The sequence below is a fragment of the Centropristis striata genome, chromosome 2 (assembly GCF_030273125.1).
Source record: "Centropristis striata isolate RG_2023a ecotype Rhode Island chromosome 2, C.striata_1.0, whole genome shotgun sequence".
NCBI classification, from domain to species: Eukaryota; Metazoa; Chordata; class Actinopteri; order Perciformes; family Serranidae; genus Centropristis; species Centropristis striata.
The window spans coordinates 32,764,715-32,782,041 of NC_081518.1; the positions used below are offsets into that span (position 1 = coordinate 32,764,715).

General features: G+C 38.4%; 1 protein-coding gene across 3 annotated transcripts in view; it reads left to right on the forward strand.

The window, feature by feature from the left end:
• LOC131987720 (MAM domain-containing glycosylphosphatidylinositol anchor protein 1) overlaps positions 1 to 17,327 on the forward strand; it is a 224,345-nt gene that overhangs the window by 128,334 nt on the left and 78,684 nt on the right. For all 3 annotated transcript variants that reach the window (XM_059352583.1, XM_059352575.1, XM_059352592.1), the window contains exon 6: positions 1,421 to 1,553. In XM_059352583.1, coding sequence (XP_059208566.1) covers positions 1,421 to 1,553 — 133 coding nt within the window. The remainder of the gene's footprint in view (positions 1 to 1,420; positions 1,554 to 17,327) is intronic.

The window sequence follows — 17,327 nt, forward strand, 5'->3', positions numbered from 1 at the left end:
CAACTGTGGTAGCATCCTATTAACCACAAGGTAGCCATGACTTAAAGCACTTGCTACTATGCTATTGTGTTTTTTTTTCTAAATGGAATCATAATTTACAAAATGCACATCATGCTGTCTTGAAGAAAACTTAAAACCAGTGGATGAGACCGTAAATTAACTGGGAAAATGTTTACTGAGGTAATAAATCAAGTGGGAATATAAGTCATTTTCTGTTTGTTTGTTTTCTTGCAACCAGAAGATTCGCCCCCTGCTGGCAATTATGCAGGTAAAAGGGAATCCTGCATTGGCTTTATTTTCTAGACCCAGGGGTTGCAACTTGGTTTGACAGTAGTAATTTCAGCAAAAAAAAAACAACCCTGCACTCATTGTTAAGAAATGGGAAGCCTGCTTTTATCTACCAATGGGCCATTGTCACTATATGACTAAGCATTTCAAGGGACAAATATCCCCCATTACCAGCATAAGCTGTATTTGAGCTGTGTAAGAACAGAAAGCTTGACAGGCGCTACAACAGTAACTGTGGGGGACGAGACCTAAAAAACAGTCACTCCTTAAACTTTGTCAGCTTATCTTCAGTATCAAAGTAAATCAGGTAATTGTTGTTTGTATGGTGAAAACAGGAGAAACGAGTGATAGCAGAAGCACTTTAGTGCACAATTGTTACGTTAGCACAACTGCTCCCTTTTTCTCCACTTATCAAAGCGTCTGTCAGCCACAGAGCAGCGCCCCTCGAGTTCAATTAGTCAGCCGGCAAAGCTCTTCCCAGGGCTGCCTCTAAGACACTGTTGGCCCATCACCTACTGCAGCAGAAGGCAGTTAGACAGCATCAGATACAAAGTCTTGATCTGAAAACCATCAGTGATGTTGAAAGAGATGTGTGACTGCCTCTGTGTGTCCAAGAGAGTGTGTGTATATCTACACAAGAGGCACAGAGAGAGCTGCCGGAGCAGCAACTCACGTTGTTTTATGAATAGTCAGAGGGAGGACGGATGGATTTAGCTGTTATTTTTGAACTGCCAATCAGATCACTTTCATTTTCCTAATGGTCTCATGTGAAAGCCTTTTGAAATTCATCATTCATATTACTCCATATGTAGATTTGAGATGCTTCAGTTGATAATCAGGGCATGTCAGATATACAAATGCAATATGTGTGTGTGTGTGTGTGTGTGTGTGTGTGTGACCCTATTTATTACACTGCGGCTCATGAAAAATTGAATTGACTTTTACATAAGATTACAACCCAGTCTAGAAGAGACTTTCTCATTGATGTAATGTTATGTGTTATGTAACGGAAATGTGATCATATTAGATTCATCTTTAGATTATTATATATTATATAAAATACCATGTGAATTGTCTCTTTTTAAGAATATATTTCAGCATGATGATGTTGTGTGTGTTTCTTCCGATCTAGGGTGAGACCAAGGTGCTGAAGCTGAAGAACCTCAGACCCAAGGACTTTGCTGATTACACATGCCAGGTGTCCGTCCGCAACGTGTGTAACATCGAGGACAAGTCGGTCACCTTTAGGCTCACTAATGCCACATGTAAGTTTTTTGATTGTTTCTTTGAGAACACACTGAACACAAACAAATGCTCACGTGTGTGCAGATGTGTACATGCCTTGAAAAAGCCAACATCTTCTCCCCCGCTATCAATTTCTTGCTTTGACTTTTGAACTCTTTGTCTCTGATCCTGCCGTCCCATCTGACTTTTCTCTGCATGCTCGTCGTCTCTGAGCTCAGGGATCTTTCTCTCTCTTTCTCTCATTGTTAAAATGTCTCCCATCTTTACTCATGCAATATTCTCCTTTCATCTACTCATTTTCTCACTATCTTTAATTTATCTCTCTCTTTCTGTCTTCCTCCCTGTCCCTCTCTGAGTGCGGGGGGTAGGAACTCAATGATTGCCTTGGCTTAACTCCTGCACATTCATTCGAGATGGGAAAACTTCCACAGAATGTAAAAAATATAAAACAAAGTATTTTATTCCGGCTTGCAAATTTCTTCTACAGGAGTATTATATGGTAAGAAAACTGTGTAGCACACTCACTACTTGAACCTAAACAAAACAAAACCACGTTCTCAAGGATTCATCTCAATGAACACATTGATCTCTTAAAGTGGCAGCAACCTCCGTAACAGAAGCGTACTTATGTTGCTTTGTTTTTACATCAGAAATGGGCAGTCTGAGCTGGGAATGACATCACACACAAGTTAGTCACGTTCAAGTACAACAACTTGGAAAACCATTATTTCACAGGGTGTGGGAAGTGGGGTTTGCTTTAGTCAGGATAGCCATTGTTAGCACTATAAAAAGAATTTTTTTATTACAAGTAATAGTCTTTATTACTACATGTCTTTTGGGGCCAGTGTGGGCAGCACACTGCCCCACACTGGCCTAATTGGTAAATAGACTGCACTTATATAGCACTTTTCTAGTCTTTGCAACCACTCAAATTGCTTTTTACTACAAACAGCGCTCATTCACCCATTCACACACGCATACATACACTGGTGGCAGAGGCTACCCGAAATGGTGGCACCTGCAACCATCAGGAATCCATTCACACACTGATGAACGCAGCATCGGGAGCAATTTGGGGTTCAGTATCTTGCTCAAGGACACTTCGACATGTAGGCTGCCATGATCAGGGAACAAACCACCGACCTTCTGCTCTACTGAGCCACTGCCGCACTGTGGGGATGCTAGTGTTGCCTTTTACAGAATATCAGACTTCCATCAACATAAATTAAATAATGAAAGACTCCCAACAAATTACTACTGATTAACTTACCCAATTAATTCACTTATTTATCTAAATTTGGATAAACTTTAATCTTCCAATTCTAATGCAGTTGCTTTCGTTTTTCCAGCTTTCAGGTTCAGACCTTCTATCCCTCACTCTATCCCAGTATGAGTATTAATAAAACGTTGTCGTGTTGACGTGCTTTTGTATGCTAACCGGCTGGTCTCACAAAACCAGCTGTTCCTCACAGCTCCTGTAACGTCTAGAAAGGCGTTATTTAGATAAACTAATCTAGACTTTCTTTATAACAGCTTTTAAGATTAAAACCAGCAAGTGATGAATGTCAAGTTATGTTAGCTGATGAAATAATCTGCTCTAAATTCCTATTTCAGGCAGAGAATACGACCAGTAGAATTATAACACTGACGTAGCTTTGCTCCCACACTGGGTTTTGCCTCTACAATTCCACTTTCTACTCAGATCTGCTCTCAGTCTGTGCCTCCCAGCGTGCCGTATTGTCTATCTGACTTGTTTTTCTGTTGCTGAGAGCTCATCTCAGGGCCGTCAGCTGTAATTCAGTTGTCACACTCCCTGTTATCTTCAATTCTCTCTACACCGCTCTGTCCATCTCCACGCCACCGTCCGGCAACTCTGTTACTTACGACAACATTGTTGCCATTGACAACCCTGTCATGTCTGTGACGGTTAGACTGATACACCACAAGGGAAAGCCCCTGCTTTTTCTATTGTGTTTGTTTTCTCTTCTTCTCTCCCTTTCTTCTTGTCCCGTATTCTAAATGCCAGCCAGACTCAATCCTACAAGACAATCAAGTGCTTTATAATGTTTTATAAAAGTGTTCTTCAAACCCATCATCAGTTCATTTTAGTGGCGGCAGTGTATTCATCCTGTTGTTAAACTTAAACATACTCTTGAGCCATTTGAAGATACTTCAGACTGTTCAGAACTCCTGATCTAAATCCAGTTTTTCTCGCGGTCAGAGAATAGATATGCAGTGAAAATAAGCTGCAATGCTTGCTGCAAGGAGGCTTGAGGTCAGAAAACAGCCTTTTGACCAAAACATAACTTCTTCAAATCTCCAAACTGCTGGTGAAAATGAAAGGTTTAGACTCCCTTAAAGCAATGGTTTGACATTTTGGGAAACACACGTATTTGCTTTCTTGCCCAGAGTTAGATGAGAAGATCGATACTTTCATATTTCTCGGTTGAACATGAAGCTACAGCCAGCAGCCTGTTCGCTCTGCTTAGCACAAGGTCTGGAAGCAGCCTGGTTCTGCCAGTCCATCTGGCACCTCTAAGGCTAAGTGACTGGCAGGTTATTATTGTATGTATGTTGTATGCATTTAATCCGTCTCAAACGTGTCTTTAGACAGCAAATCATTTTCTTTAACCAGGCTGCAGCTTTATATTTACTAATTCATGAGGACAGCATACATCTTTTCATTTCGCTTTCGGCAAAAAATCAAATAAGCACGTCTGCTAAAATGGAAAACAATTTCTTTAACATCAAATTGTCTTTGAGCAAAGCACTAGACCTCACCCGTTTTAAAATATAGTGGATGTTCTGTGCTTTAGCTTAGTTCCAACCAGATCTCCAACCTGAACGACAGAAAAGACCACCTGTAATTTACTTTTGTTTTCACACAGGACATGAACCCTGTTCTCCTGGGGGAAAGTCTGCCGTTTGTTCCTTTCTTCATTAAGTCTCCTATTTGTATTAAAAAGATAATAAATAATAGATAATAAATGTTATTTCATTTAATTTTCATAGTAGTAGGAAACAAAAATAGAGAGGACAAATCTGTTTTCTTTTTTAACTGTATTAATGTTTCGTAAGAGTAAAGAGACAGCGCTTTCTTGTCTTGCTACGATTTTATGATGACCACAGTTCTCCATGACTTTTTACTGTTGCTTTTTATTTACAGACTTTGAAGTGAGGGAGAGTGTTATCAATTGAGCAATAAGGCCTCTTTCAGATAAGAGATAAACGTTCCCAGGAGTCTTCTGAAGGTGGTGAAGATAAAAAATTAAATAAAAAAAAACTCTGGGATGAAGTCAAGAGGAGAGGAAACAGAGAGTGGCATCTCTGTGAAAGAGCATGAGGAAAGGATGGTTACAAACACACAGAGAGAGAGAGAGAGAGAGAGAGAGAGAGTAGTGGAGGAGGAAATAAAAGAGTGAGAGCAAATCAGACAGAAAATGACAGTTGGACATGGCTTACTGAAAATACTCTTCAAAACAGAGTGACGCTAATGAATCAGCCTCAGGTGACTGAGACATGTTATCAATTAGAGCAGACAACACAGGACCAGAGATGATACATGATGGATTATGATAAAAGACAAATCCCATATGAGAGAAAATGGAAAAACTAAAAATTTGCAGATTTGAGTCCTAATGCAGACTGACTGATAATTTATGGGAACATATGAATGGCTTTTGAGAAGAGAAGTGCAGTCAGCAGTGTTAACACATTTTTGGCTCATATGCCTCAGATTAATGCATCGGGTCCTATTTTAGAAAGGTCTTTAGAAAAAATAAGTCACAAAAGTGTTATTGAATCAACAGGTGTGAAGGAAAAACAAACAGGTCTTAATAGTGTAGCAGTGTGTGATAGGTGTTCTTCACTCTCAGTCCTTCTGTCTTCCTGTCCTTCCCTGTTGGACTCCTGTGGCTGAGATCAATTGTTTCCCCACGGCTCAGTCAGCACACACAAACACAGCCACCATAACAATAAATGTCTGCCTGGTGCTGGCATACGGGCACAAACACTTGCCAGAACAGCCAATCTGTCTGGACCTCACAGCCTCACAGAGAAAAGGAAAACACTCTGCTTAGTGTTTGTGTTTCTGTTTGTGTGTGTGATTAAGAAAGAGACAGCAGAAAATAGGAAGGAAGAATGAAGGTTCTGTGTGTGTGTGTGTGTGTGTGTGTGTGTGTGTGTGTGTGTGTGTACTTGTACTTCCTATTAGTGAGGACCATTACATGTTTTAAACCAACTGAGTGAGGACACATATTGAGAAGTGAGGACATTTGCCCAGTTCTCACTTCTTCAAAGGACTGTTTGTAGGTTAAGACTTTGTTTTAAGGTTCAGTTTACAATTAGGTTTAATTTAGGCTTCGTGTAAGGGTCCTCACAATGGTAGAAGAACAAGAATGTGTGTGTGTGTGTGTGTGTGTGTGTGTGTGTGTGTGTGTGTGTGTGTGTGTGTGTGTGTGTGAAATCTAATGAAATGAAGATACACTAGAAGTAGAGGAAGGAAGCTACATTTTTTATTAAAATATTGAAATTGAATATAATGGTTTTTACAATGACCAAGTTAACAACTGCATCAACATGCTTCCCCACCCTAAACCTCACATTTCCATAATAAAGAAGTGTTATCAATGATATCAACAATACATGCACAAAAACCCCACGAACACTGCATACTCAATTCTAATTGGTCAATTACAGCATTCTACCATCTGTTATTTCTGAAGAGCACACCTTTGATATGTATAACAGACTGTTATATGGAGTAGTTTTTGTCATGGATAAAGATCCATTATATCCATCTGCAGGAAGAAGGCTGGTAGATATAAGGTCAGCTGTGGGTAAAAATAAAATAAAATACATTTTTAAAAAATAATTTTAACTGGAAGATTTTTCTAATATTCATTTTAAATACATTTGATGTGCACAGAGTTTTAATCCATGTTTTATGGCTGATCAGTCCCCAATAAACAAAAGAAAGACAGAGAGAGAGAACAAGAAAACTGCAGATGAAGCAAAATAGGTTAAAAAGACGTGAAGAGCTTGAAAACAGAGAAATCGAAGTAAAGACTAAATGGAACGCAGGATGGGCTATGGAGGTGTTTCAAGATGGGTTAAATAGGTGCTGCAGTGCTGTGGTCATCACATTTAGAAGGCTTCACCATACCCCACCAACCAAAGAATCAAATGGTCCATTTACATTTTTATTTCTTTTTCTTTTAGCAGAGGCAATAATATAATTATTCAGAAAATCTTTTTTCTTTCATTAGTACTCTGTGACAAATTATTAATTTCTGTCATTATTACGACATGAAGCAGGACTTGAATCACCCTGAGGGGATTTATTTGTCAGTAATGACCTGCTTGCTGAATATTACCCTTTATATATAAAGAAATGCATAAAGTACTAAAAAGATCAAAGTTAATCCAGCTGCAGAAGACAAATAGCACTGCTTGAAGAGACTAGAGAACATGAGAAAATGTAATAGAAACACAGAGGGCAAAGAGTGGGAGAGAGTAGACAGAAGGGCATATGAGATTGTCAAAGAGAAAAACAAAGAGTGACTTGCTCCTTTGTTTTTCATCCTCTATAATATATATCTAATGAGCGTATTTTGTTATTCCCCACTGAGCTCCCTTTAGTCCTTGTGGCGTCAGTCACTGCTTAGATTAGATTCATCCAACTAGGTCACGCCATCACCGCTGATTCACCGCGCTGGGACAAGGGGATTGATTGATTTTTATATCATAATCCCAGCCTGGGATTTGAGTACGGGGCTTCTGCCCTCCAGTAACTGCTAACAGCAGCCAAATCCTCTTCCCCTGCCTCTCATAAAAAGAACACAGGGGCAATGCTCCGCAGCTTGTCATGTTATTTAAAGTGGTGTAGCGCAGGGGTGGAGGGGGTAATGGAACAAAGCCTGGACGTGTGGAGCGATGGAGAAAAACAGTGGATTGCATTAGATTGACTTCACCATAACTGAATGTTTGTTTCAAATGAGTAGGACTTCCAATACATTTGGAAAAGTCACAAATAAACAATCAGTGCCAAAGTCATGCCTGCCTGTTCTCAAAGACTTCTTTTTCTCCATATCTGTATATCACATCAGCCGTCATCACGAAAGCTATTTTCCCCTTTCACCCGCAGCTAAAGCCTGAATACCACTGTGATTACTGAGGATTACTGAATGGGAGTGTTAGGGGCCCCTTGGCCTTAACCTACAAAATGTCACTCAAAGAGACATGTACCAATGAGGAAGAGACTCAAAATGACCAAAAAGAAACACACAAAAACCATGCAAAGAGACCAAAATAACTACAAGGAGACAGAAAACAGCTGCAAATAGACAAAAGAGACACACAATGACTTTGAAAGATGCATAACAACCTCAAAGAGGCACGAGAAGACTACAGGAAGACACAAAGCAATGTCAAAGAGACACAGAACTACAGGAAACAGCTGAAAAAAGACACAAATAGACCACAACAAGACTTGCGATGACAATGAAGTGGCAAGACAACCACAAATAGACACAAAGCAAATACAAAGAGACACAAAACAGCCACAAAGAGACACAAAAAGATGACAAAGACACACAAAGCACCTACAAAGAGACTCGAAAAACTATAAAGAGACACAGAAGCCTTCAAAGAGAGCAAACAACTACAAAGAGACAGGAAACAGCTCAAAAGAGACACAAAGAGACTCGCAGTGACTATGAAAAGGGGAAAAACAACCACAAAGAGATAAAGCAACCATAAGGACATTTAAAACAACTACAAAGAGACACAAAAAGAAAATAACTACAAACAAAAGAATTACAGAGTGACATAAAACCACAGAAAGATGCTTAACAACTACAAGTAGACACAAAACAACAACAAAGGGGGAATAAACAACTATAAAGTCTGTGTGCCTTGCTCCTATATAGGTGAGGTGGTGAGGCCTTTTGCATGCCTGTTCCCAGGGGCCCATTCTCTCATACTCAGCTCATTAATACCATCACTGCAGATAGCAGCCTGCTATTTTTCAAAGTAGATAAAAAGGCAAGTTTTATAACAGAACAGATAGAAAGAAGGCAATCCTTTATTTTAACAAGTTCACTTCAAGTTAAAAACTTGTGCAATAAGGTAAATTATTAATATGGCCCTACATGTGTCCTAGTGGTACGCTCCTACAGAGGTCTAGGTATTATATTAAAGTCATAAAACAGCCAGGTGTATAATTACTGTGGTGAAATAGTGCAAGAAAAAAAGAGCTGCTCCAAAAAAAGAAAGATAGAAAGAAAGGAAAAGAAAGGGGGAAAAAAGGGAAATGCAAAACTGGCTTTAAATTACTGTAACATTAAATATATAATAATAATAATTTTGAAACGCTGAAGATTTGATGACGTGTGTGCTGGAAATAAGAAACAATCACACCCACCCAGCATGATTTAAAGCTGATGACAACCTCTGAGCGAACTGTAAATCAGAACGATGGGGGAGTTGATTCAGTCTTTTATTGATTACTGTAACTCTTACTACAATATACCTTCACAATAATATGACAGTTGTACAAGTGTGTAATATATATGATGAGATCAATAGGTGGCAAATCCTATTGCGTATGAATTCCCCTCTTGAAAAGCGGAGGATCGATGGGCAATCTGCAATAACCCTTAGCACTGTAAAACCTCTGTGGTAGGACATTGTACTGCAGCTGTGCAGTCATTTTTATGTAAGGCTATAATCCATGTCTGAGGGTGCTCATGGAAGAGAGAGAAGCAGGAAAATTATAGGAAAATGAAAGACAATCTAAAAGCATTGCACGATACGTTCGCATTTTACATTTCTTTATCCTCCTACAAACATACAGTCATGGAAAAAATTATTAGACCACCCTTGTTTTCTCTAATTTCTTGTTCATTTTAATGCCTGGTACAACTAAAGGTACATTTGTTTGGACAAATTTATGATAACAACAAAAATAGCTCATAAGAGATTAATTTAAGATCCGATATCTAGGCATTTTCAATGGTTTTCTTGATAATAACCAAAATCATTATCAAGAAAACCAGGCATTAAAATGAACAAGAAATTGAAGAAAACAATGGTCTAATAATTTTTCCATGACTGTATAGTTATGTGACTAATGGATCATGTGTGTCTGGCCTGTATGGATATACATAAAGGCCTCCCACTGGAACTATTACACTGTTCACTTCCTAAACGTCTCCACCAGGATGTTTCTCCACCAGTCTCAAATCCAGTCCAGTCCAGGGATCAGGGTGGGGATATACAGCCACACTCACAGGCAGGAATCAATTTGCTAGTAAAGCTGCTTTGATCATTTTTTGTGAAGTCACTGGAAGGGGCTTTAAGAGTGTCAGAATTTCAGTTATATGCCCTCTGCATTTGAACCTTCTAGTTTTAAAACATATTGCTTTAATTACACAAGTGAGCGTGTAGCCTCTTATCTGTTGTGCAGAACTACACACAGTCATACCAATGACCTGCACTTTGTAAATGTGAGATAGCAATTGCAGTGTTGGGATTTAAATTGGCCACATTCTGGTCACAACTGGCCTTTTAAAACTAAGTCCTAATGCAATCCAAGTCCTGGCTTCTGGTAGAATATTTAAACCTGTTCTGACCTTAAAATACTGTCTTCAAAATAACACTTTTACATTGTATTTAGTGTACCAATCAAACTGATGAGTTATTCGTATTTTTGTACCTGTTAATGCATAATTACACAGGTCTACAGTTTATTTCAATCTGTTGTGGTGCATAAAATAAATGGACAAATGCAAACACAGCACATACAGTATTCACCTCTACTTAAATCTTTGAACTTAAATTTTCCAGCTGATTTTCCTCCAATAACTCATCTGCGTTTACCTGGTAGATTAGTTTGTTGCTGCAAATGTAAATTAGGCCATACAACAATACGCACATTATTACCCATGACCTGCATTTTACAAATGTAGCCGATTCGGTTGTTGTCAGACCATTAAATGTGCAATTACAAACACTTATCATTCAAGTATGGGCGAGTAGAGGCCTACCCAGCTTTCTAGTAGGTTATCAGCCCATTCAATAGGCTGTATTAACGTGTGTTGTTGGCGCTGCCCTCTACCATGAATGGCACCGAGATGGACTCCCAGCCAGGAGACCAGCCTTCATGTCCTGTGTGAAGTCAACAAAGTTATTTTAATTAACGCCACTTAACTTCTGGGTGCCACTTTTTTTAGAGAACCAACGTAACTGTCCCTTCTGGTATTAAGGTCATTCTTGTATATACTTCACTTTTGACATTAATGTGCTTTTTTTTACTTTTTAAACTACCTTTAATAATTCCTAACAAATAACTTTTTTTGACCTCACCTTAGATCAATAGTTTTGCACCCTAAATCTTACAAAACTGCAGCCTTTTTCTGTGCCTAAACCTACGAAACTTAAAGTGAAATCTAACATAACAAGTGAAAGTGGAAGAAAAAGTGACCAGCCATTAAATGTCTATCTACCTGTCGGACCTACTAGAATGTTGAACAGGACATTGAACGGGCTGATAACAACCTACTGGAAGGTAGAGTAGGCCCTTACCTGCCCATACTTAGGGGATGATCAAATGCATTATTTGCATTATGGGGTGATCAAACTAGTAATTTGACTATTTATTAAAATTGAGCTATAAGCTTTGGTATGCATTATGGGGTGATCAAATTAAGTTCTGATATTAGTAATTTGAATTAAATTAATATGATTAACATTAAAGAAAAAGAAGAAATAAACATATATTTTTGAACATTTTTAGGATATTTATTAGCTTGATTAAAAGTGGCTATAGTTGTTTTACAGCTATTTATACTCAGAAAATGTTACATTTGATATTAGTAATTTGATTATTTATTCAAATTGAGCTACATAAGCTTTGGTATGCACTATGGGGTGATCAAATTAGGTTCTGAATTGATGCATCATCATGCATTGATGATAAGCACCCCTGAACGGCCATTCAATAGTGTGATAATGTCCATATTGGGCAACGAAAGTGTTAGTTTCTTTCATTTATATAATATCTGTAAATGAATAATCACGCAGTTCGGCACTTTCTTTCATCCTGTGCACACGTGGATACATCCGTTATACAAAACAGATAAACAAACATAAGTGCATACACTCAAAGGCACCTTAGATGTTAACATAGACACACTTAGGCTGATTGCACAGTTTAGAATGTAAAGAGCAAAGACACAAACATACAAACACGTGCACACACACACTTCTTTCCCTTTCAGTCAATATTATTTTTCAGATTTCTTTTCTCCATACTGTCATAGTTTTTACAGGCCATTTTAAGCTGAGCTGTTGTAGCAGTATAACCAGTTGTTAAAGACAATGAATTACACTCATCCTTTTACTTTGACATCTCTAAATATATTGGCTTATTATTGCCTGTTTATCACTATGGCTATTCATCTGTTATTTTTTATGATTGTTCTGTGTTGAATTCATGCTGCAATTTTGCATTGAACATAAACTACATATCATTGCTTAAAAAGTATTAGGTGGGCACAGTGCAGTACACTTCAAATAGTCTGTGGTTCATGTCTTCACCTTGCTTCAGAGTAGTTTGACTGTATAGAGGTAATAACCACTAATCCTCCATTTTCCGGGTCATACCTGGAACATTTCCTCCTGTTGGCCCAAGTGATCAACTGAACTTGCTAGTCAACCAACCTGCCGCTCACCGTACTTTTGACTGATGTATGACATCCACTGTTCAGTACAAAACACAAACATACAGATCCAGTCTAAACCTTTAAACTTCTATTTCCAGCTGATTTCCCCCCTCATAACCCCTCTGCCTTTTATGGCACTTCATAGATGAATTAAGTCCTGCAAATCTAAAACAGGCAGTCCAGCATGATCGTGAGAGAGAAAGCAATTCACAGAGAGAATGCAGGGAAGAAAAAACACAGAAAGAATGAGAACCAGGTATAGAGACAAGGGAGGGTAAAAAGACCGATATTGAAGATACAGAGGTGACAAAGTGACAGAGAGAAAGGGCGAGAGAGGGAGTGAGAAATTGTGAGCGTGGAAGAGAGATGCATTTGTTACCTGGTTGTAAACCGCTGTGCTGCACATAAATCCCATTACTTTGGGAAGAGCGCTGGCTGATCCCACCGTTACCGTCACCCACGCATCCCCAGGAAATTGAAGCTATAATTCTCAAATCCTCAGTTCCTCCTCCCCCCCTTTGCTTCACATATAGTGTTTCCTTTTTTCCTTCTTGCTAGACTTTCTGAAACTGTACTTTCGGCCTTTTCTGTTCTCAGAATTTTAATTTGTTTAGTTGTTTATACTCTTTACATTAGCATTCATCTAAAGCTAATTTAGAGTCATCTTTTAAATTCATCGAGGGCGCCAGTGCTCTCGGAGGAGAACCACATGAGCAGCATGCAGACTCTCTGTGGTTATTGGATCTTAAAGTGCCAGTAATCATTTATGACACATATACAGGTCTTTAATATATTCCCAGTTGCCCTGATAGTGTATTTTACTGTAACTGTACTAAACAGTTTTTATACTTAGAAAGATCTTTAGGCCTGCAGAGGTTTACTTCCCTAGTGTTGTGATTTGATACAATTGGAGTGGACAGTGCTATTTATGTGCTGATTGCAGTTGTTACACCAGTGAAATGTCTTGTCAGTTTGAGAGCCATCACCAGTGAGGTTAGCTAAAGAGATATCCCATTAGTGTGTGTCTCGACATGCACATGTAAAAGACTACAGTGTGTGTGTGTGTGTGTGTGTGTGTGTGTGTGTGTTCTTGTATTAGTTGAAACATGCGTCAGTAAACTAGTCTGCTGAGCCTCCGTGTACCTCTTTCATTACGCGATTGCAATCTGTTAAAAAAGAGATTAGATGAAAGGATGCACTGCATAAAGTCTATTAGAGGAATGAATTGCTTCCTGTACTCTGTGGGGTCGGTCTCTCACTGAAGATTAACTCTCTCTCAGGTCGATAAAAGCCTGGATTCTCCTCCTTTTCTGTCTTCTGGAGTCATTTAAAAGACCCTGTCTGGAGTACACTTCTTCAAAATAAATATTTAAAACCTTAAAGAGGCCTGCATAATATTCAACAGCTTAATATATCTCATGGTAAACATATATTTAGTTAAACCAAAAATGGCAACACTTTTTCATAATTGTACACATGTGCATGCTTGAATAATGCAAAATGAATTAAATGACTTGCTCAAGGGAACTTTATGTTAAAAATATGCATTAATTCATATTGTATCAGCAATATAATGGCTCAATATTGATAATGACATTGGCATTTTTAAATTAATATGATTAACATTAAAGAAAAAGAAATAAACATATATTTTTAACATTTTTGGGATATTTATTAGCTTGATTAAAAGTGAGTATTGTTGTTTTACAGCTAATTTATACTCAGAAAATGTCACATTTTATATTAGTAATTTGATCCTTTATTAAAATTGAGCTACATAAGCTTTGGTATGCAATATCGGGTGATCATCATGCATTGATCCCTTTAAAGGATAACACAGAAAAAACATGTTTAATACGTCATTTACTTTTTCCCTGTTCCTTAGTTATACACCAGATCTGGACTTTATCACACAATTGAATGGGTGTTTATTGGTGCTTATCATTTCATAAATGTGGGCAATGAGGAGCTTACTCTACAGTCTGGCAAGTACAATAGGCTGTTATCAGCCCATGTAATGGCTGCTGGCTGTTTTGTTACATTTCACTTTCAGTTTTGTAGGTTTAGACTCAGAAAAAAGATATTGTTTCATTCAGTTAAGGCTTCAAAACTACTTATCTAAGGTTAGGGTTTAAAAGTTCAAAAGTAAAGTAGTTATGAGGACCACATTAATACCAGAAGACATAGTTACATTGGTTATGTAAAAACATGACGCACGAAAGTTAAGTTACTTCAAATAACACTGTTTAGTTTTGTTTTCACATGGGATACAAACGCCAGTCTCCTGGGTTTGTTTGACCCATCAACCTTCTGACTACATTACTGTTTAACACTCCGTAACTACACTTCTTCCATCGCATCTTTCTCATAACTACAATTACTAGGGGTTTTTGTTACCAAACAATACACGTTAACATAGCACCTGATAATTACCTGCTGTACCTGCTAGAAGTTAGAGTAGTCCCCTACTCACTCACACATATGGGATGATAAGGGCAGATAAATAGTCTGACAACGATCAAATCGGCTGAGTTAAAACACACATTACAAACCTAAATGCAATCATGTCTCTTCTGGATTGTGGATAACCTAACAGAAAATTTTTAATTTAGAAGAACATATGTGTTGATGGATAAATCGCTAAATGATAGCGAAAAAAAAACCTTAACCCAAAGAACACTGTATCATAGACCCTGTGTAAATATATCAACTTCATCTTTACAACTGGCTCCTCACTTCAAGACATATTTGAGTGATAATAATTATCAAAATCAAGGCCTTTTTACTTTCCCAGACACCACATTGACAGTATTGCTAAGAAAGAAAGACATGATAGAGAGCATATTTTGCTGCAGATAATTATTTACTCAGGTTGCTGTAGGCTCACCTGGATCTGACTCGGAGGTTGGATTTGTTTATTTTCTACAAGCATCTAAACCTATTAGAGGATGTAAGCCTCTTTTCTCTTCCTTCATCCATTGAATTTGAATAAATTCACATTGGCAAATAAAGTAGGTGTTTACTGCTGTAGCTCCAGCTCCTTTGTGTGTGTGTGTGTGTGTGTGTGTGTGTGTGTGTGTTTTGCCAGAAGAGACATATTTTCCAAACAAACAGCACATATCAAGCAAATCATTTAATATACAGAATAATTGTGAGAAGCCTGTGCAACAAGTTCAGTACCCGAGTTTTATATCTTTATTTTCAAAATGACCCAAAAGGACATTTTAACAGAGTAAAGAGCAGTAAACAGTATATGTCATCACATGCTGCATTATGTGTTCAAGTGCTGCAGTAGAAAAACAAACATTAGCACCCCACATGACATGACAGCCTAATAAAGACTATATACATAATTCAAAGAGGCATGTTGACTAGGCACATTTCAAACACAATATAGTGACCTTGTTTTTCTTCTTTTTTTGCTGCTGTAACTTGGCCAAATACTTCAAAAAAGAGGCAGAGTTACAACATACACGAATGTGCACCAGAGAGCTCAACAGTAGCACAGATTAGTAACTCGTGGCCAGTGAAGCAGCTCCAGTAGAGAAACTGGGGCTTGACTGCTTTGCCCTGGGGTGTTTTTACTGCAGTTGATGAGGGAGGGGGAGACCTTTCTATTTTACTCCACCAAAAACATTTTTGTAGCCACTCAAGGGATTTTAAACAGGTGACATTTTGGTCACAAGCTCATTTCTCTCAACGTTACCCTCCTGTCACCCCATTTACGCCCTGTGGCAAGATATGCAAAAAGCTATTACAAGATGTTGCAGATAGGATTGCCACCTACGTGATGTGGAGCATTGTGAGTGCTTTAAAAGCGCTCAGTTATACATTAAAGTAGACAGTATAACCACAGGAACAGGGTGTTCACCGTCATTAGGAAGCTCTGTATAAAACTGTGCAATATTGAGAGTCTTATTTCACAAAGAGGTTTTTAACAGCACACACAATTTGCTGGAATTATTATGGGCAAAGTACGCCACTAAACAACCATTTAGTGGTTTTACATAAACCACAATTCCCAGCCGCCACTTGGCAGAGGTAGTTTTAATTTACTAAACACAAACAAATAGAGAAGGTGTATTCACTCCAAAAGCCTTGCAGCCGATTGCATGCTGCCAGTTTCAAAAACCAAACACAAACACAAAAATAAAATGAAATACAAAATTAGTAATTAATTGAATCAACTTTCAGCTGTTGTGGTTTTATGAAACCCATGTTATATATATTTTTTCTTTTGTCAAACAAAACCTGCTGCATTACCACTAGAAACAAGCATGCAGACACATGCAGAATTAACATACTATATTCTTTTAAACCTGCTATGGATAACACAGAAAATATATCATTATATTTACTTAAACATCGAGCAAACACATTATAACTCCATTGGAATCATGGATCTGGCCATCTGATGATTGTACATGCACATTTCACGCTCATTTAAGCCAGCTCTGGTTTAGTTTTCACCTGGGGCTTCAGCAGCGAGACAGCTAACACTCGGTGTTCATTTTGATGGCCTAGAGTCTTTTGCTGCAAATGTCACAAGTTTAATGTGACAATAGGCCTATTAGCGAGGGAAACTTAAACTAGACATTCGACTCTAAGCTGCTCTTAGCCCATTCCACAGAGTTGCTAGCCTGGGTATACCCATACTGCTTTGCGCGTTCGATTTCATTTCGAACCTGCAGCCAGTCTGGAAACGAGGGCCATTTCTTAGCCCTGCTTTAGGGATCCAATCACAGAAAGGGGAGGTACAGCAAGACGATGACGCGTACTACTCTGCAGACGTAAGCTTGTAGTCTTGTAGTTTTCTAACGGATCCAACATGGCTGCAGCTGACGCGAAGCTCTCTTTCGATCTAGCTGACGGCATTTTAAATAGTTTAGAGCGAAAGTTTGTTTTAAAAGAAGAACAACAATTGACTTTACACTCTTGTTTCACCGTGAAAAAGTATGTTTTAGCCTTGCTTCCGACAGGATTTGGCAAAAGCCTAATCTATCAATTAGCCCCACTACCGCTCGCTGCTGTAATGCCGGTGATCTCGCTACGAGCCGGGGGACAGCGGAG